This window comes from Salvia splendens, chromosome 10 (genome assembly GCF_004379255.2).
Source record: "Salvia splendens isolate huo1 chromosome 10, SspV2, whole genome shotgun sequence".
Classification (NCBI taxonomy): Eukaryota; Viridiplantae; Streptophyta; class Magnoliopsida; order Lamiales; family Lamiaceae; genus Salvia; species Salvia splendens.
In genome coordinates, this window is record NC_056041.1 from 9,890,876 (window position 1) to 9,912,923 (window position 22,048).

General features: G+C 38.6%; 1 protein-coding gene and 2 long non-coding RNA genes across 15 annotated transcripts; 2 read left to right on the plus strand and 1 right to left on the minus strand.

The window, feature by feature from the left end:
- Positions 1-463: 463 nt before the first annotated feature.
- On the minus strand, positions 464-21,611 carry LOC121750453. Of its 9 annotated transcripts, none has more exons than XR_006039867.1 (9): positions 21,458-21,598; positions 21,308-21,379; positions 21,165-21,235; positions 19,981-20,045; positions 6,303-8,874; positions 2,688-3,579; positions 2,538-2,609; positions 2,395-2,465; positions 1,216-1,275 (listed from the first exon to the last, which is right to left on the minus strand). XR_006039867.1 is itself a non-coding variant. In XM_042144991.1 (4 exons), the coding sequence occupies exons 1-4, from the start codon at positions 21,609-21,611 to the stop codon at positions 19,419-19,421; spliced, it is 354 nt and encodes a 117-aa protein (XP_042000925.1). In that variant the 3' UTR covers positions 19,234-19,418. The 9 variants fall into 9 exon arrangements, 1 of the variants encoding a protein (XP_042000925.1); XR_006039868.1 differs by lacking the exon at positions 1,216-1,275 and adding an exon at positions 5,215-5,274 and having other exon boundaries at positions 2,393-2,465; XR_006039869.1 differs by lacking the exon at positions 1,216-1,275 and adding an exon at positions 5,175-5,274 and having other exon boundaries at positions 2,393-2,465.
- LOC121750455 lies at positions 2,090-3,100 on the plus strand. 3 transcript variants are annotated; one of them, XR_006039880.1, is made up of 3 exons: positions 2,090-2,223; positions 2,323-2,413; positions 2,544-3,100. It is a non-coding gene; the product is annotated as an uncharacterized LOC121750455 (long non-coding RNA). The 3 variants fall into 3 exon arrangements; XR_006039878.1 differs by lacking the exon at positions 2,090-2,223 and having other exon boundaries at positions 2,273-2,413; XR_006039879.1 differs by lacking the exon at positions 2,090-2,223 and having other exon boundaries at positions 2,274-2,413; positions 2,548-3,100.
- On the plus strand, positions 20,549-21,870 carry LOC121750454. 3 transcript variants are annotated; one of them, XR_006039877.1, is made up of 3 exons: positions 20,549-20,993; positions 21,093-21,183; positions 21,314-21,870. It is a non-coding gene; the product is annotated as an uncharacterized LOC121750454 (long non-coding RNA). The 3 variants fall into 3 exon arrangements; XR_006039875.1 differs by having other exon boundaries at positions 20,549-21,183; XR_006039876.1 differs by having other exon boundaries at positions 20,549-21,183; positions 21,318-21,870.
- The last annotated feature ends 178 nt before the right edge of the window (positions 21,871-22,048 follow it).

Consider the following 22,048-nt stretch of genomic DNA (forward strand, 5'->3'; position numbering starts at 1 on the left):
ATATGGTTGGATTATTCTTTTATTTATTAGATAGTTTACCAAAGCAGATTACGAAGATCCAACTTAGCGTCAAGCATATATCGCAATCGATTTTAAATTCTCTCAATTTTAATTTTATTTCGTTTGAGATACACATTAATTTTGATTTTATGTAGAAGAATTGAGATACATTAATCTTGTATTAATATATAAATTTTATCACGTAATTTTCTGACATTAGTTAAGATTTCATTTATTGACGATTGCGCGTGATTAAGATTTTGATTATCGAGATTAACTAAATTTGCGTGGAAATATATATCTTGGACTCCAAATCTTGACTTAAAATTACATGGTCCATATTTTCCTTGACATTTAGTGTCACGACCGCCCTTTAGTGTTAATAAATACGGGCGATCGTGATTAAAAGAATTAAATAGAAGGACGAAAAGAATTAGTGTTTCAACACAAGATGGACCAACAATTAATATCCAAATAAATAAGCAAGAGTTTAATATTATCCAACGAAATCTCAAGTATTCAATATCCAACAAATTTAAGTTTGCAAGCCCAATAAAGAATAAGTGCAATCAATATCACAGCGGAAACGACCAAGAGAAAGAATGACGTCATGTGTGAAGACACAACGACACTCAAGGTTCAAAGACATCAATTATATATTAAATTCACTTGCTCAATACCACCACATCCTCGTCGCCGCTCAACCTGCACATAGAGAAAACACATGCAGGGCTGAGTACTATAAGAATACTCAATTGGCTCATGCCGAAAACATTTTCAATAAAATTTGTAAATTTATCATGCCATACTTAAGTAACCGTCGGGGTTTAGCTTTAGAAAGGCCCGAGGCACTAAAATCATTTCCCATAGTAAAATTCGACTGATCAGTCATTTTCCCATAGACGTTCGCCATATCTGCCAATACATGACTTGGAATGTGGCCACAAACCAAGCCACTAGACCGGCCAGCCCGTAGCTAGCACACGATCTACCATAGGTGTACACTAGTCCAGGTAGGGTTTGCGGCCCCACGTGGACCCGAATTCGATTTATATAACAACGGCACATAGCCATACCAGATAGGCACGTAAAACACAAATCACGGCATGATAAAATCATTTTAAACCACCCTTATCTCTCCACGGTCATACGTAAAAGAGTTTAGTAAAATAAAAACCCACACATAGGGTAGGGTAGAAAAGAAGCCCACCTCGAGTGCTTATTCCAAAACTATTTTCTTTCCTTTGCGATCACGATTCCCTTGCGAGATATCACCTTTAGAATTAAAATAACACATAAATCAACACACTTTCAAATTAAGTAAATAAAATGCATGCACCCTAGTTTAAATCTTTTATCTCGTTTTCTCGAATTTTCGTTTATTCGGCGGCCGCCCAAGGCGTCGCGTGCAACGCCGGTCGGCCGCTTACGTCAATAATCGCTCCGATTGCTCCTCGTAATTTTCTTCAAAATGCAGATATTAATCCCAATATTTATTTAAGCTCGTAAAACTATTTATTTCGAACATAGGATAAAAATTATTAAACTTCCACATTATCCGGAAATTAGTTAAATAATTCCCCATAAGTAATTTATCGGCCCAAAACTTGATTCGTTCCCACCTTATGTCTTTAATTTAATTAATCAATACCCCACTAAAGAAGGCCCAAACCATTTAATTAAAATTCCAAGATTTAATTATTTCCTCCACTTTATCTTCAATTACAATTTTAAGCCCAACAATTAAACATTCTACCCACTTCTAATTAATGAGGCCCAAACTTAAAGAAAACAAAAGCCCAAGAATCCAAACTCCTTCCTTCACTCACGTAACACCCTCTCTCTCTCTCTACCCCCTTCTTCTTTCTCGACGGAAATCGCAGCAGATCGCCGCCTTGACCGCCTCCGCCGTCGGCCGCTGCTCTCGGCACGCCGTTCGCTCTGAGCCATCTCCAGCCGCTGCACCCGACGCCGTCGCTGCTGTTTCGCGCCGCTGCCGCTCGTCGCCGGAGTCCGCCGCTGCTGTCTCGCCGTCCAGCCGCCAGCCACTGCGGTCGTCGCTCCCGGCGTTCAGTCATCGCACATCCAACTCCGCTGGAGCCGTCGGGAGAGCGACGCCGCTGCTGTCAGCGACGCGTGCGTCGGTAATTTCCGCCATCCGTTGCTCCGATTCACCCCGAATCAGACCCGACGCCCCCAACACTCACTCGATTCTCCCCGCAAGTTAAGTTTCTCAAATTCGATTCCAGTTCATTAAAGTTCGCTCCTTTTATATTTTTTTCCAGTTCTCTTTGATTAATCGTTTAAGAGGTAAATTCACAGATTTATCGATGATAGCGTTTGACGTAAAGATGCAGCAGTTTCAAATCGAGATTGGTTGGAGGGGGTGTATACCTTCACTAATCTGAGACGGGTAAGCTGTAAATAATAGAGATTGTGACTTCTATCTTCCTTTCTCTTGGTTTCTGCTAGAAATATGTTCATATGTCAAAAAGGATTTATTTTGGAAGAGGATGATGGATTTTCTCTGAAATTACCTCTAGTCAGATTGGTAATGGAGACTAGCAGTGGATGGAAAAGAGTGTGTGGCTTGATTCTCTTTCTCGGTCCTGTTCAAGAAGTTCAATGCGTTTGGCGATTTGATTTAGAAGTAAAAACGTGTACAGTGATAGAGTTCGCAAGAATACCTTGAGTAGGAATTTGAAGAGAAGTTCTGTTTTGCTGCAGGGATGGGAAGAAAGAAACGAAGAGTGAAATCTGTATTATAGAGGAGTAGTAGATTTGGTGGAGAGATTGGAGAGATTTGGGGAGAGATTCATGAGAGAGAGACGGTTGCAGCATCGTGTGTTGGGGAGTGGGAGTTTCGGTTTCTTTCCTTTTTTTTCTCTTTCTGATTTACTTGAATTTATCTGGTATTTTATTTATAGGTTACGGGGAGGAACAATTCCATCACGGAGCAGGAAAATCTACGTAAAATCTTTAATTAAATCTTGAATTAAAGATATTTTATTTTAGTTGGTTTAGATTAATTCACAGCCCGTTGTATTTTATTTTAAATTGTGCAGTCCATTTATTTATCACGGACTGGACCTTTATTTAATTATTTATTTAATTTATCGAATCCAACACGGAATTGAATCCAATAATTATTCCTCACGGACAGGAATTATCTAAATTCGCATAATCGTTTATTTCACAAATCCCCAATTAACAACAATTAATTACCAACAATCAATTCACGGACTTCGCAGAGTTAATACCATTAAAACAAGTAATTTAGGTTCACAAATTAAGTTTAGAAAACGGGGCGTTGTAACACCCCTTACCCGGTAGGTAAACCCACTGAATAAGTGATGTCACGTTTCAGTATCGAAAAACCGTGCTAAAATTTTCCTTTTTCTTTTTAGCTTATAAACACAATTAAAATCTATTACATTTAAAAACTTAACATTTATCCAGCAGAAGGTTAAAGATTAAACTATTACACAACATGCCACAACTACTAAACCAAGTTGACCACCAGTGACTCACCAAAGATGCAAAGCTGCGTAACACCACTGACATAGTATCGACTCTAACCTGCAGGGGGGAAAAGAGGGGGAGTGAGCTCGAAAGCCCAGTAGCAATATCCAAACTACAGAATCCAACCCTCTCAGTTAAGACAAAAGTAACTATAATAACTACATTATTTCCTTTTTAATCTTTTGCTTGTTTTCATTTGAATTTCACAGATTTCCAAAATTACTTACAATCTCCTTATATCAAACTTATCTAATCTTTTGCTTGTTTTCATTTGAATTTCACGGATTTCCAAAATTACTTACAATCTCCTTATATCAAACTTATCTGTATTTTCGTCATACAATTTTTTTCATATATTCTTACTTATGTCTCTTCAGAGATTTCACAGATCATCATATATTAATTATTCTAACTTATGTCTCTTCAGAGATTTCACAGATTATCATATATTATTTCGTATCACATTTTTCTCCTTTTACCATTTATTTTCATATACAATTTTTCCGTGTTAATTACCCCGAGCGGGGACCGTTCAACATAATATATCATTTCCTCCGCGTGAAGACCAATCAACAATCATATCATATATCATATATCATATTTCACAAATCACATATCACATATCACAGATCATTGTTCCCAAGTCATCAGATATTATTATATATATCACCGATCACAGATCCTTATTCACAAGTTATCAGATATTATTTTATATATCACAGATCACAGATCCTTATTCAGAAGTCATTAGATATTATTTTATATATCACAGATTACATATTCTTATTCATAAGTCATCGGATATTATTTTATAATATCATATAGCACAGATTACATATTATAGATCCTTTTATTCAGAAGTCATCAGATATTATTTTATCTTATCATATATCACAGATTACAGATTACTGATCCTTTTATTCAGAAGTCATCAGATATTATTTTATCTTATCATATAGCCCCGATATCTGCTTGGTTTCAGGCAGGGTACACGGACCAGATCAGAAACAGAATCAGATACAGACGCGGATTTTGCCCTCGAGAGGACTCCGCACAGACCACCCATAGGGTGCATATCAGATAATCAGACCACCCATGAGGGTGCAGGCAGATAATCAGACCACCCATTAGGGTGCAGACAGATAATCAGACCACCCATTAGGGTGCAGATCAGACAGATCAGATAGGGGCCCATCAGATAACAGACGATCATCGCTTCCGTTATCCAGAAGACGAGTGATCACAGAGAATGCAGCGCTGCTGTCCTATGGCATGCCAATTGTACCCAACACACATGACCAAGCAAACGGGACGTTTTATTTCATATTTTTCTTTCAAATCTCTTTTTCACATTTATTACATTTCCAAATATCCCTTTAGATAATCATTCGTATCGAATTCATCATTTAGTATATACTTTTATAACCTTACATATTATTCTTTTGTGTTCATTTTATTCAAGGTCTACCTATCAGATAACTTCTTTTTCATATACATTCAGATATCTTTTCATAATCTATTCAGACATATTTCACATATCAAATCATAAGCATATATAAACACATTATTTAATTAACATCTCACATATAATCACATTATATCACACATCATCTCAACCGAGGGAATCAAAAACCATAGAGAGGATACGCTACCTCGCAGGCTTATGAATATAAGCCTAATTCACCTTCCTACCTTTCGCTATCTTCTAGGTCTATTCCTTTTGTGTCCAAAACGCACTATAGGCTCCTTCGCCTTTATGCATAGTATAAATAGCATATCAATTATTAACTCATATTTACTCATGATCATGTTTTCATCATTAAATCATCTAAATAAATTCATTTGATATATTAACTTAATATCCCCTTATTCTTTAACTTTCTAATATAACAACTGCACTTGTCTGATTCGTCATAAAACTTCTATATTCATTCGGAAGGATTTAGAGGTTTAATATAACATTTTTAAATACCCCATGAAGTCTAGTGTACAATGAAACAAGATTCACTCAAAAATTCTTAATGGTTTGAGAGATATCACCATTTCCCCACAGACTACCAAAATCTGACAATTTCTGGCAGCATTTTCTAAACAATTTTTATAAATGGTATTTGTACTCTTTAATTCATCACAAAATTCAGAGAACAACTAGATACCTTATAGTTAATACAGAAACTATTAAATCAAGTTTTCATCGACATTAAATGTCCTGAATATTTCGGATAATACATACTAAAATATGGCAATTTACCACAATTTTGACAGTTTCTGGCGGTATTGTCTTAACAATTTATACATACTGTAAATGAACTCCTAAAATCTCCATACAAATCAGGGGACCTCAAGACTCAATAGAGTTATTTTTAAAATTGTCAAACCAGAGTTTTCACCTTTCTAATAATGCTCAAGAATTAGGAACATGGGACTGAAAAACAGATGGCTTAATCCTCTTCATACTTTTATATCAAATTCTATTTCCATTCTTGTTTAATCATCTCACTAACCATATATCTTGTCTAGCTTAAACATTTAATCACCAAAACCATAACATCTAATGAGTATTTCTCACTCCTCAAGAAATCATTATGCTAGAGTTCAAGAGATTCCAAATAGTTTATCAAAGCATGTTTATCGACATCTAAACGTAACGTATCCGGCAAATTATCAAACATAAATTCACATACTAAATTATCCCCATTTTAACCAAAAATTTCAGATTTTATAACTTCATAAATACTAAATTTCAACATGTAAAAATAGTATAGATAGATAGGGCTTACTCGATTTATTAGGTTTTACGCTATCGGATCGACGTTTCGACGGAAAATTAGAGATGTTCTCACTTGGGACCTCACGGTTTCTCCTTCCCCATGGTGGACGTTTTTTTACTTAGAAAAATATGAGGAAGAAGAAGATAATTTTTATATTTAATGTAGTCTTCATCAATTATTTTATTATATGGAAATGGTTTTGCCATTTGGCACCTTTTTATTAAGCCACTTGTTATATAATTTGTCTAGAATTCTCTTTATATTTTCCCACTTAAAAAAATGAAGTCATCTCATGCCTAATACACTTAAAAAAAACGTCACTTTTAGTATAGGACATTTAATTAGTTTAATTCATTTAGAAAGACCATGTTGCCCTTCTATCACGTTTCCTATACGAGCACCGATTTAATTCTAATTTCTTGCTCAATCTTACTCACATTACACTTATTTTGATCTCTAGATTCCATATACATTATTTTTCAATGGAAATTCCTAATATTTCTCGGCAATTTCGCCGAAAAACTCTAATCGGCGACTTTTCTAAAAAAACGTACTAAAACTCATTAAAACTCAATTCTTTGCTCACATATCCTTTCTAACACTTATTTAAAACTTATATTTCAGTATTCCATGATTTATGGAATTATCAGAATTTATTTTGTTATTTGTTTTGAATTATTCGTCGGAAACCCTAATTTCGGCGATTTACAGCACCGGAAATTCACTTTTCCGTCTAAGGTGAGTTTTAGGGCATTACAATTCAACCCCCCTAAAAAGAATTTCGTCCTCGAAATTCCATCGGATTTGCTTACTCCTAGAAGCGTCATGGTTTCTCTTATGCCATTTCATGTCATTACGTCATTTCCTATTCGTAGCGTATCCTCATTTTTCCACATCAAGTCACAAAATTGCACTTATAATCACATAATCCAACTTTCACATATAATGCCACATAAGTTCATATTAAGATTATTGGTTCCATCATGTGACAGATTCATTAATACACATAAGCATACTTATCAAAACTATATCGCATACGTATTTAAATTTTATTATCCGACAGATTTTCGCATAAGTTCCATTAGTTTCTAACAAAAATTGGGCAGCATTTCCCTTAAAATGGAGCATGCTCAAAAACCAACATGATTCAAATTCAAACACAAATCATCCAGACAAATTAATCATCCACTGCAAAATTCCAATATCTCCCAAATAATCAACAACGATTCACATAAATGTCAAATACCACCTTCATTTTCAAATTCCATGTATTGGTCATCAATACATTTCACATTCTGCCAAACACACATATGATTCACTGGATTCCATACTTTCAAGCATAATACCCCTTTTTCCTCATATAGTTCAATTTCAAACTCATATATTTATTTCATTTAAAACTCACATTTTTAGACATATCATTTCATATATATTATAGCTCACTTAGAGCACCCATTTTCATTTTCCATTTCATATCTAAATCCTAATTTAAATTTCCATATTCACTTAGCTCGTCTTCGAGCGCACACATAATTCTTACGGAGTTCACATTTCTAATCAGATCACATTTTTTTATATCATGTACACTTACTTAGATTATATCTCTATCACATCACATCACATCATATTTCCTATTGCACAATTCCGAGCACACATATAATCCATACAGAATTCATACTTCCATTCACATCACATAGCTCGATATCGAGCACACATATAACCCATTCAAGGGCACACAAATTCAAATCATATCATTTATTTCTTATTCGTATAGTGCCCTATAGTTTCATACATTTTCATTTCAATGTTTATCATCGTATGCTTTCATATCATTCAATGTTTCCACATAATAGAACTTTCATTCCATATCTTATTGATATTATCGATTCGTATCATTATGTATTCACATTTGTCTTATCCTTTCAACTATTTCCATATAATCGTTACTAACATACTTATTTCGACATATTATCAAATAATATAATTGAGGCTAATCTCATTCTTTCATTAGGACACACTTTTTATAATTTTTTTTTTTCAGACACACCCTCCCTGCACTTTTTAAGTCTTTTACACACACTGACGCTACCGAGATTCGAGCTATATGGGGTGGCCAGTCCCATATAACATCTTTCTCGGTCACACGGGAAACTATGTCCCGTACTTTGTTAACTTCATTCCACTTCAGACCTAGGCAGCGGCATCGAGTCACCGGTACTAACAGACATTTATTCCTATGTGGCATGTTTCTACACACTTTATTAACTCACTTTTATACAGAACCACCTAAACCTAGGCTCTGATACCAAAACTTGTAACACCCCTTACCCGGTAGGTAAACCCACTGAATAAGTGATGTCACGTTTCAGTATCGAAAAACCGTGCTAAAATTTTCCTTTTTCTTTTTAGCTTATAAACACAATTAAAATCTATTACATTTAAAAACTTAACATTTATCCAGCAGAAGGTTAAAGATTAAACTATTACACAACATGCCACAACTACTAAACCAAGTTGACCACCAGTGACTCACCAAAGATGCAAAGCTGCGTAACACCACTGACATAGTATCGACTCTAACCTGCAGGGGGGAAAAGAGGGGGAGTGAGCTCGAAAGCCCAGTAGCAATATCCAAACTACAGAATCCAACCCTCTCAGTTAAGACAAAAGTAACTATAATAACTACATTATTTCCTTTTTAATCTTTTGCTTGTTTTCATTTGAATTTCACGGATTTCCAAAATTACTTACAATCTCCTTATATCAAACTTATCTAATCTTTTGCTTGTTTTCATTTGAATTTCACGGATTTCCAAAATTACTTACAATCTCCTTATATCAAACTTATCTGTATTTTCGTCATACAATTTTTTTCATATATTCTTACTTATGTCTCTTCAGAGATTTCACAGATCATCATATATTAATTATTCTAACTTATGTCTCTTCAGAGATTTCACAGATTATCATATATTATTTCGTATCACATTTTTCTCCTTTTACCATTTATTTTCATATACAATTTTTCCGTGTTAATTACCCCGAGCGGGGACCGTTCAACATAATATATCATTTCCTCCGCGTGAAGACCAATCAACAATCATATCATATATCATATATCATATTTCACAAATCACATATCACATATCACAGATCATTGTTCCCAAGTCATCAGATATTATTATATATATCACCGATCACAGATCCTTATTCACAAGTTATCAGATATTATTTTATATATCACAGATCACAGATCCTTATTCAGAAGTCATTAGATATTATTTTATATATCACAGATTACATATTCTTATTCATAAGTCATCGGATATTATTTTATAATATCATATAGCACAGATTACATATTATAGATCCTTTTATTCAGAAGTCATCAGATATTATTTTATCTTATCATATATCACAGATTACAGATTACTGATCCTTTTATTCAGAAGTCATCAGATATTATTTTATCTTATCATATAGCCCCGATATCTGCTTGGTTTCAGGCAGGGTACACGGACCAGATCAGAAACAGAATCAGATACAGACGCGGATTTTGCCCTCGAGAGGACTCCGCACAGACCACCCATAGGGTGCATATCAGATAATCAGACCACCCATGAGGGTGCAGGCAGATAATCAGACCACCCATTAGGGTGCAGACAGATAATCAGACCACCCATTAGGGTGCAGATCAGACAGATCAGATAGGGGCCCATCAGATAACAGACGATCATCGCTTCCGTTATCCAGAAGACGAGTGATCACAGAGAATGCAGCGCTGCTGTCCTATGGCATGCCAATTGTACCCAACACACATGACCAAGCAAACGGGACGTTTTATTTCATATTTTTCTTTCAAATCTCTTTTTCACATTTATTACATTTCCAAATATCCCTTTAGATAATCATTCGTATCGAATTCATCATTTAGTATATACTTTTATAACCTTACATATTATTCTTTTGTGTTCATTTTATTCAAGGTCTACCTATCAGATAACTTCTTTTTCATATACATTCAGATATCTTTTCATAATCTATTCAGACATATTTCACATATCAAATCATAAGCATATATAAACACATTATTTAATTAACATCTCACATATAATCACATTATATCACACATCATCTCAACCGAGGGAATCAAAAACCATAGAGAGGATACGCTACCTCGCAGGCTTATGAATATAAGCCTAATTCACCTTCCTACCTTTCGCTATCTTCTAGGTCTATTCCTTTTGTGTCCAAAACGCACTATAGGCTCCTTCGCCTTTATGCATAGTATAAATAGCATATCAATTATTAACTCATATTTACTCATGATCATGTTTTCATCATTAAATCATCTAAATAAATTCATTTGATATATTAACTTAATATCCCCTTATTCTTTAACTTTCTAATATAACAACTGCACTTGTCTGATTCGTCATAAAACTTCTATATTCATTCGGAAGGATTTAGAGGTTTAATATAACATTTTTAAATACCCCATGAAGTCTAGTGTACAATGAAACAAGATTCACTCAAAAATTCTTAATGGTTTGAGAGATATCACCATTTCCCCACAGACTACCAAAATCTGACAATTTCTGGCAGCATTTTCTAAACAATTTTTATAAATGGTATTTGTACTCTTTAATTCATCACAAAATTCAGAGAACAACTAGATACCTTATAGTTAATACAGAAACTATTAAATCAAGTTTTCATCGACATTAAATGTCCTGAATATTTCGGATAATACATACTAAAATATGGCAATTTACCACAATTTTGACAGTTTCTGGCGGTATTGTCTTAACAATTTATACATACTGTAAATGAACTCCTAAAATCTCCATACAAATCAGGGGACCTCAAGACTCAATAGAGTTATTTTTAAAATTGTCAAACCAGAGTTTTCACCTTTCTAATAATGCTCAAGAATTAGGAACATGGGACTGAAAAACAGATGGCTTAATCCTCTTCATACTTTTATATCAAATTCTATTTCCATTCTTGTTTAATCATCTCACTAACCATATATCTTGTCTAGCTTAAACATTTAATCACCAAAACCATAACATCTAATGAGTATTTCTCACTCCTCAAGAAATCATTATGCTAGAGTTCAAGAGATTCCAAATAGTTTATCAAAGCATGTTTATCGACATCTAAACGTAACGTATCCGGCAAATTATCAAACATAAATTCACATACTAAATTATCCCCATTTTAACCAAAAATTTCAGATTTTATAACTTCATAAATACTAAATTTCAACATGTAAAAATAGTATAGATAGATAGGGCTTACTCGATTTATTAGGTTTTACGCTATCGGATCGACGTTTCGACGGAAAATTAGAGATGTTCTCACTTGGGACCTCACGGTTTCTCCTTCCCCATGGTGGACGTTTTTTTACTTAGAAAAATATGAGGAAGAAGAAGATAATTTTTATATTTAATGTAGTCTTCATCAATTATTTTATTATATGGAAATGGTTTTGCCATTTGGCACCTTTTTATTAAGCCACTTGTTATATAATTTGTCTAGAATTCTCTTTATATTTTCCCACTTAAAAAAATGAAGTCATCTCATGCCTAATACACTTAAAAAAAACGTCACTTTTAGTATAGGACATTTAATTAGTTTAATTCATTTAGAAAGACCATGTTGCCCTTCTATCACGTTTCCTATACGAGCACCGATTTAATTCTAATTTCTTGCTCAATCTTACTCACATTACACTTATTTTGATCTCTAGATTCCATATACATTATTTTTCAATGGAAATTCCTAATATTTCTCGGCAATTTCGCCGAAAAACTCTAATCGGCGACTTTTCTAAAAAAACGTACTAAAACTCATTAAAACTCAATTCTTTGCTCACATATCCTTTCTAACACTTATTTAAAACTTATATTTCAGTATTCCATGATTTATGGAATTATCAGAATTTATTTTGTTATTTGTTTTGAATTATTCGTCGGAAACCCTAATTTCGGCGATTTACAGCACCGGAAATTCACTTTTCCGTCTAAGGTGAGTTTTAGGGCATTACAGGCGTTACATCCTATCAACCTTAGCAAAAATTTCGTCCCGAAATTTGTTACTCTCAAGTAAAGAGTTCGGGGTACAATTCTCTCATTTTATCCTCATTCTCCCACGTGGCTTCTTCAGGCCCATGATTTTCCCATAGTACTTTCACACAAGCGACATTTTTATTTCTCACAATTTGGATCTTTCGGTCCAAAATAGATTGGGGTCTCTCTTCGTAACTTAAGTCCGGATTCAACGCGACTTCCTCAAAACGGATCACGTGCTTCGGGTCGAACACGTATTTTCGTAACTGCGACACATGGAAAACGTTGTGAACATTTCCAAGGTTTGGTGGTAGCGCCAAACGGTATGCAACGGGGCCTACTCCTTCAAGAATTTCATAAGGCCCAATAAATCGCGGCTTCAGTTTGCCCTTGACGCCGAATCGTGTTATCCCTTTTGATGGGGATACCTTCAGGAAAACCTTGTCGCCAGCTTGGAATTGTAAATCTGTGCGTCGGACGTCCGCGTATGATTTTTGTCTATCTTGAGCTTCTTTTATCCTTTCCCGAATTTGCCGCACGATTCCCACCATCTCTTCAACTGCGTCAGGTCCAAGTATTCTTCTTTCGCCAACCTCGTCCCAGTAGAGCGGTGATCTACACTTTCTTCCGTATAATGCCTCATACGGCGCCATGTTTATCGTTGCCTGGAAGCTATTGTTGTAGGCGAACTCGATCAATGGTAGTGCTGCCTCCCAACTTCCTCCTCGGTCGAGTACCACGGCTCTCAACATATCTTCGAGAGTTTGGATCGTTCTTTCGGACTGTCCATCGGTTTGAGGGTGAAATGCTGTGCTGAAGTTCAATTTGGTTCCAAGCTCCTTCTGTAGACTTATCCAAAATCTTGAGGTGAATTTCGGGTCACGGTCGGACGTGATAGTCACTGGGACTCCATGCAATCGAACTATCTCCCTTATGTAAATTTGAGCCAGTTTATTGGACCCATAGCTTATGAGAATTGGTATGAAATGCGCACTCTTGGTAAGTCGATCTATAACTACCCAAATGGCGGTGTTCCCCCTTAAAGTCCTTGGCAAACCTGTCACGAAATCCATGGCGATGTGCTCCCATTTCCACTCGGGGATCTCTAGTGGTTGTAACTTCCCATACGATCGTTGATGTAGAATCTTCACTTGCTGACAGACTAAACATCTCTCGACGAATGACGCTATGTCCCTCTTCATACCATTCCACCAAAAGGACTTCTTCAGATCTTGATACATTTTCGTACTTCCCGGGTGAGCGGTGTAAGGTGTCTCATGAGCTTCACTCATCACCTCGTTTTTGAGCTCCTCATTATCCGGCATGCATAATCTTCCTTCGAAAGTAAGGGCATTGTCACCTTCTTCACTAAAGTTCCCAGACTCGCCAGTTCGCACCTCAATACGAATTTCCTCCAATTTCGCATCCATCCGTTGTGCTTCAATAATCCTCGACCTTAGATCCGGTTCAACAGTTAGGGTGGCAATTCGTGCATCCACTGTTTCAGGTGCCCTCACTACCTCCAGACGCATCTTGCCAAATTCGCGAATCAGACTTTCCTCTTTGGTGAGAAAAGTGGCCAGCTGGGAATGGTCCTTCCGGCTCAATGCATCTGCTACTACATTGGCTTTGCCTGGGTGATAATTGATGCCACAATCGTAGTCTTTCACCAACTCGAGCCATCTTCGTTGCCGCATGTTCAAATCCTTCTGCTCGAAGAAGTACTTCAAGCTTTTGTGATCCGTGAAGATCTCACATCGGACTCCGTAGAGATGATGTCTCCAAATCTTTAAAGCGTGCACTACCGCTGCTAGCTCCAAGTCGTGGGTTGGATAGTTCAACTCGTGTGGCCTCAATTGTCGTGACGCGTAGGCAATCACCTTGTTGTTTTGCATCAATACGCATCCAAGTCCCACCTTCGATGCGTCAGTGTATACCACGTAGTTCACTCCAGGCTCTGGCACCGCTAGAATCGGTGCACTAGTTAGCTTTTCCTTCAACAGCTGGAAACTTGCTTCACACTCTGGGGTCCAGTTGACTTTGACCCCCTTCTTGAGTTGTTGGGTCATGGGTCTCGCTATCTTCGAGAATCCCTCTATGAACCTTCGGTAGTATCCTGCTAGGCCTAGGAAACTCCGAATCTCGTTTGGTGTCGAGGGTGCTTTCCATTGCTGTACCGCCTCAACCTTGGCGGGGTCCACTCGGATTCCCTCTGCTGACACAATGTGACCAAGGAAGTTCACTTCCTTGAGCCAAAACTCGCACTTGCTGAATTTGGCATACAACTTCTCACTCCTCAACGTCTCCAAAGCGATTCGCAAGTGCTCCTCGTGTTCTTTCTCATTCCTCGAATAGACGAGTACATCATCTATGAATACCAAAACGAATTTATCCAAGTATGGGTGAAATACTCGGTTCATCAAATCCATGAACACTGCAGGTGCATTCGTCAATCCAAACGGCATCACCACAAACTCATAGTGGCCATATCTCGTGCGAAATGCAGTCTTTGGTATATCTTCTCGTCGAACTCTCAACTGATGGTATCCGGACCTTAAATCCATCTTCGAGAACACACCAGCTCCCCGAAGTTGATCAAATAGGTCATCTATTCTCGGCAGTGGATACTTGTTCTTAAGAGTCATCTTGTTCAATTCCCTGTAATCGATACACATTCTCATCGATCCATCCTTCTTCTTGACAAACAGCACAGGCGCGCCCCACGGTGAAACACTAGGTCTAATGAAACCCAATTCCATGAGCTCTTGCAGTTGTATCTTGAGTTCTTCCAACTCCTTTGGCGCCATTCGATATGGGGCCTTGGATACTGGTGCCGACCCTGGCTCTAGGTCGATAGTGAACTCCAATTGTCGATCTGGCGGTGGACCAGGTAACGCTTCAGGAAAGACATCGGGAAATTCTCGTACCACCGCGACATCCTCCACTTTCCTTTCCTCCTTCTCATCTCCTTGTAGGTAGACCAGATAGGCAGAACGCCCTTTTCTCAACATCCTTGTGGCTTGAAGTGCGGAGATGATAGACGTTTTTCGGTTCATCGTGATTCCGTGACACACGATTGGATCCTTTCCAGGGGCTTGTAACGATATTTGCCTCTCCTTACATCGAATCGTAGCAAAATTCGTAGTCAACCAGTCCATTCCTAAGATTACGTCGACATCCTTCATGGCCATGACTTGTAAGTCGTGCGCGACTAGCCTAAGTTCTCCCATAACAATTTCTACGTTCGAGCAAAACCGTGAAATCTCCACTACCCCTCCTACTGGTGAGGTCACCATCATCTTATGTTCAGAAGTAGTAACTGGCAAACTTAATGTGTCCACACATAGTTCTGATATGAAAGAATGCGATGCACCCGTATCAAACAACACAACAATAGGTGTATCGAGGAGTTTGCCCATACCTGCCAAATTCCCGTTCTCGTGACTCCCTTGCTCATTCTTGGGTTGTTTATAACTCAGCGCATACGCTCTGGCCTGGGAGGGAAGTCTTGGACGGTGAGGTTGTTGTGGTCGTGCAGGTTGATCTCGATTCATCCTTGGTTCCGCCAGTGGTGCCCTGGACTGCGGACGAAACCCCTGGTTGTTCTGCCTTGAACCCATGCCCACGTTCTTGCTCGGACACTCTCTAGAGAAGTGGCCATTTCCACCACAGTTGAAGCACTTGGTGGTATTCAGCATTCTGCACTCTCCGTGATGGTACTTGGAGCACACATTACATTGTGGGGGTCTAGGTCGAAAGTCGCTCCTCTGGCTAGTGAAATTCTGTCTACCTCCATACTGCGGTCGGCTTTGAGCCGGCTGGTACCTCTTGTTTTCATAGTGGGTCCTGTTCCCATCCCACTTTCTCTTCTCCCGGGAGTGGTGTGAGGGAGGTAAAGCCAGCGTAGCATTCTCCGTCACTCTCTCCTTGGGCATAGCTGCCTCAACGTCTAGTGCCAGGGACAATGCTTCCGCATATGTAAGTCTCCCACGGCTAGCTAATGCCATTCTTATCTCATGTCTCAACCCCTCACGGAACTTATCGGCCAGTTTCTCGTCTGTGTCAACCTGATCCGGCGCATACTGGGTCATATCGCAGAGTGTTCGATCATACTCAGTCACTGTCATGCGTCCTTGGGTTAAGTTGTAAAACTCAGTCGCCTTCGCCTTTCGGTAGCTCTTTGGCACGTACTTGTTGTAGATCGCTTCCTTGAAGTTCTCCCAGGTCATTCCATTCACTTGATCTCGTGGCGTGGTCTTCATCTTGGTATCCCACCAGAAGTCAGCTGACCCAGTCAACTGATAGGTCACACAAGCCATTCGCTCGGCATCGTTGCACATCAGAATTGTAAAAATGCGCTCCAATGCGCGTATCCAGCTCTCAGCCTTTTCCGGCTCTCCCATTCCATCGAAGACAGGTGGTTTCTGTTTCAAGAACAACTTCACAATTTCTCGGTCCACTTGAGGTGGAGGTGGTGGTGGTGGAGGTTGTGGGGTTGGTTGTGCCACACTCTCGACTTCCGTCGCCTGAGGTGTAGGCGGCCGGTTCGCATTCCTTATATTGCGTCTTGGCGGCATTCTGATTCATTACCAAACAAACGGGTTATTGTCACACTCTACTCAAATCTATCAATAGTCATGTTGAATAGTTGGAAAGATCATGTAATATTTCGCAAGTAGGGATCAAGGGACAATTGTACCACAAGACCAAAGATAGTTGTGTCATGGATAGAATAGGACCATTGGATCATGACGTGGCAAAATATTCGCACAACAGGATAGCAATAGACATTTTCACAATAGGATAACGAGAAACAATTTGCATCATGGCTAGCAAAGATGTTCGCACAACAGGATTGCGAAAGACATTTGTGCGATAGATTAAGGAGAACAATTGCATCATGAATTAGCAAAAGATTTTCGCACAATGGGATAATAAAAGACGTTTGCACAATAGAAATAAGGGAAACAATTGTATCTTGGATTAGCGAATGATGTTCCGTGAACGAGATAGCAAAAGGTGTCTGCACAACAGAATAACAAGGATGATTACATAGTAGGATATCAAGAACAATTGCACAATAGGTTATCAAAAGATAATGGCCCAACAAGGTAGCAAAAGTAGAAATTTCCATAATAAAATGTTGCCTCCAGGAGGTCTTAGTATCAATCATAACTAAAGAATGAAGAGCCCAAAAACATGGAAATAAGATGAATAATAGTCTAGCAAAACAATATGATATCAAAACATGAGTGAAACAAAACAATCTATCACATGACTATTGTTCCTAAATCTTTCCCTCCTCCTTCTCCTCTTCAGTTCCACCACTAATCTCCATATCCGGATTTTCCTCTTCCTCGAGGCGTTCCTCCTCTTCTTCAACGCGTACTGGTGAAGGGATCGTCGCGATTAGCTCCTCGACCTCCCTTTCTATTCTTGAAGGGGCTGAGGTACGCATCCCGAGCCTTGTCCTTTTTGGCACGCGCGAGACATGCGGCTCACTATCAGACCGAAACTTCCTTGCGTGTGCTTGCTCCGGCGAATGAATTTGTGGTGGTGGAGAACGTGGTGGTCCGTCAGCTGCCCTTATTAAGGCCGGAAACAGTACCTCCAGAAGGCCAGGTAAATCCCCTCGTGGTGTGTATTCGGGCAGGTTATACCACGTAAATGATTCCGCTGCCTGAGCGACCCACTGGCTCCAAGAGGGCGGTAGGGTATGAATGAGCTTTGTAATACCAGCATGGTGGGTGGCTCCCCCGAACGCATAGGCGTCCATCCATAAGTCCCAAAATTCAGCGACGTAACCCATGAGATCGCTTTTTCCATCCCATTCGTGTTCTCGGTACCTCTCAACGGGAAGGTTCCTATTCCTGGCATAACGATTTCGCATTTGGCAAAGTACGATCCGGCCATCTACATAGAAGGAAACCTCAACATCAAGTCAAAGATAGAAAAGAATATGAAAGATATATGGCTCAAAATGATGCTGAGAGTAGTAAGGAGATTCATATGGATGTGTATAAGATAGGGGTATGATGGTAGTAACACTCCAAGAACAAACTTATGCTCTTCAAGGTAAATGGTTCGCACTTTTGTATATCATCGTATTGTAGTCCATCGACTTCTATTTCGCATAGGCTACTCGTCTCGTATTTCGTACTTCTACGTTTATTTTCATCACAAAGTTATCTAGTACGTATTCTATAGGTACATTTGGTTACACGCAAGTAATTCATCGTCATAGGCATTGTATCTCATATTCTACGTCTTTGTGTCTTTCAAAATCAACATGTATCATACCCGACGTTTCACAACTCCCAAGACCACGTAAATCCCACCATATATTGATAAAATAATAATTGCCCCAAACAATCATAAAAGTTCGACAACCTTCGCATACTTTTTCATAACAACGATACAATTTCTCATGCTTGCCAATATTCACCATATTATGCTTCACAATCAAATAAGAGCAATCATATATCTCATTCCACCCTTTTTTTTGTATGTAAAATTTTCAAAATCACCGTATCGACTTCAATCTCCAAAATCATAATTTTCCATTGAAACCCTCAATATTCAATAATCCACTCCCATAGTCACCAAAATACTTTTACCTCTTTCTTCGCGGTTGGGCGTGACGAGTCGTGGTGTTGAGCCTTCAATGTTCATACCTTAGTCAATTAATACAAAGATAAATTTTTGACTCAAAAAGACTCTTGGGTCCAGAGCGGAAAGAAACTGAGGCTCTGATACCAAACTGTCACGACCGCCCTTTAGGGTTAATAAATACGGGCGATCGTGATTAAAAGAATTAAATAGAAGGACGAAAAGAATTAGTGTTTCAACACAAGATGGACCAACAATTAATATCCAAATAAATAAGCAAGAGTTTAATATTATCCAACGAAATCTCAAGTATTCAATATCCAACAAATTTAAGTTTGCAAGCCCAATAAAGAATAAGTGCAATCAATATCACAGCGGAAACGACCAAGAGAAAGAATGACGTCATGTGTGAAGACACAACGACACTCAAGGTTCAAAGACATCAATTATATATTAAATTCACTTGCTCAACACCACCACATCCTCGTCGCCGCTCAACCTGCACATAGAGAAAACACATGCAGGGCTGAGTACTATAAGAATACTCAATGGGCTCATGCCGAAAACATTTTCAATAAAATTTGTAAATTTATCATGCCATACTTAAGTAACCGTCGGGGTTTAGCTTTAGAAAGGCCCGAGGCACTAAAATCATTTCCCATAGTAAAATTCGACTGATCAGTCATTTTCCCATAGACGTTCGCCATATCTGCCAATACATGACTTGGAATGTGGCCACAAACCAAGCCACTAGACCGGCCAGCCCGTAGCTAGCACACGATCTACCATAGGTGTACACTAGTCCAGGTAGGGTTTGCGGCCCCACGTGGACCCGAATTCGATTTATATAACAACGGCACATAGCCATACCAGATAGGCACGTAAAACACAAATCACGGCATGATAAAATCATTTTAAACCACCCTTATCTCTCCACGGTCATACGTAAAAGAGTTTAGTAAAATAAAAACCCACACATAGGGTAGGGTAGAAAAGAAGCCCACCTCGAGTGCTTATTCCAAAACTATTTTCTTTCCTTTGCGATCACGATTCCCTTGCGAGATATCACCTTTAGAATTAAAATAACACATAAATCAACACACTTTCAAATTAAGTAAATAAAATGCATGCACCCTAGTTTAAATCTTTTATCTCGTTTTCTCGAATTTTCGTTTATTCGGCGGCCGCCCAAGGCGTCGCGTGCAACGCCGGTCGGCCGCTTACGTCAATAATCGCTCCGATTGCTCCTCGTAATTTTCTTCAAAATGCAGATATTAATCCCAATATTTATTTAAGCTCGTAAAACTATTTATTTCGAACATAGGATAAAAATTATTAAACTTCCACATTATCCGGAAATTAGTTAAATAATTCCCCATAAGTAATTTATCGGCCCAAAACTTGATTCGTTCCCACCTTATATCTTTAATTTAATTAATCAATACCCCACTAAAGAAGGCCCAAACCATTTAATTAAAAGTCCAAGATTTAATTATTTCCTCCACTTTATCTTCAATTACAATTTTAAGCCCAACAATTACACATTCTACCCACTTCTAATTAATGAGGCCCAAACTTAAAGAAAACAAAAGCCCAAGAATCCAAACTCCTTCCTTCACTCACGTAACACCCTCTCTCTCTCTCTACCCCCTTCTTCTTTCTCGACGGAAATCGCAGCAGATCGCCGCCTTGACCGCCTCCGCCGTCGGCCGCTGCTCTCGGCACGCCGTTCGCTCTGAGCCATCTCCAGCCGCTGCACCCGACGCCGTCGCTGCTGTTTCGCGCCGCTGCCGCTCGTCGCCGGAGTCCGCCGCTGCTGTCTCGCCGTCCAGCCGCCAGCCACTGCGGTCGTCGCTCCCGGCGTTCAGTCATCGCACATCCAACTCCGCTGGAGCCGTCGGGAGAGCGACGCCGCTGCTGTCAGCGACGCGTGCGTCGGTAATTTCCGCCATCCGTTGCTCCGATTCACCCCGAATCAGACCCGACGCCCCCAACACTCACTCGATTCTCCCCGCAAGTTAAGTTTCTCAGATTCGATTCCAGTTCATTAAAGTTCGCTCCTTTTATATTTTTTTCCAGTTCTCTTTGATTAATCGTTTAAGAGGTAAATTCACAGATTTATCGATGATAGCGTTTGACGTAAAGATGCAGCAGTTTCAAATCGAGATTGGTTGGAGGGGGTGTATACCTTCACTAATCTGAGACGGGTAAGCTGTAAATAATAGAGATTGTGACTTCTATCTTCCTTTCTCTTGGTTTCTGCTAGAAATATGTTCATATGTCAAAAAGGATTTATTTTGGAAGAGGATGATGGATTTTCTCTGAAATTACCTCTAGTCAGATTGGTAATGGAGACTAGCAGTGGATGGAAAAGAGTGTGTGGCTTGATTCTCTTTCTCGGTCCTGTTCAAGAAGTTCAATGCGTTTGGCGATTTGATTTAGAAGTAAAAACGTGTACAGTGATAGAGTTCGCAAGAATACCTTGAGTAGGAATTTGAAGAGAAGTTCTGTTTTGCTGCAGGGATGGGAAGAAAGAAACGAAGAGTGAAATCTGTATTATAGAGGAGTAGTAGATTTGGTGGAGAGATTGGAGAGATTTGGGGAGAGATTCATGAGAGAGAGACGGTTGCAGCATCGTGTGTTGGGGAGTGGGAGTTTCGGTTTCTTTCCTTTTTTTTCTCTTTCTGATTTACTTGAATTTATCTGGTATTTTATTTATAGGTTACGGGGAGGAACAATTCCATCACGGAGCAGGAAAATCTACGTAAAATCTTTAATTAAATCTTGAATTAAAGATATTTTATTTTAGTTGGTTTAGATTAATTCACAGCCCGTTGTATTTTATTTTAAATTGTGCAGTCCATTTATTTATCACGGACTGGACCTTTATTTAATTATTTATTTAATTTATCGAATCCAACACGGAATTGAATCCAATAATTATTCCTCACGGACAGGAATTATCTAAATTCGCATAATCGTTTATTTCACAAATCCCCAATTAACAACAATTAATTACCAACAATCAATTCACGGACTTCGCAGAGTTAATACCATTAAAACAAGTAATTT

Bases quoted from the DNA above. Each gene is read 5' to 3' on its own strand.
- LOC121750453 (XM_042144991.1), bottom strand. From the start codon at position 21,611: ATGCTGCAACCGTCTCTCTCTCATGAATCTCTCCCCAAATCTCTCCAA. The intron at 21,236-21,307 runs GTAATTTCAGAG...TATTTCTAGCAG, and splicing joins CATTACCAATCTGACTAGAG to AAACCAAGAGAAAGGAAGAT. The intron at 19,476-21,164 runs GTATACACCCCC...CTCTATGTGCAG, and splicing joins CCCGTCTCAGATTAGTGAAG to GTTGAGCGGCGACGAGGATG.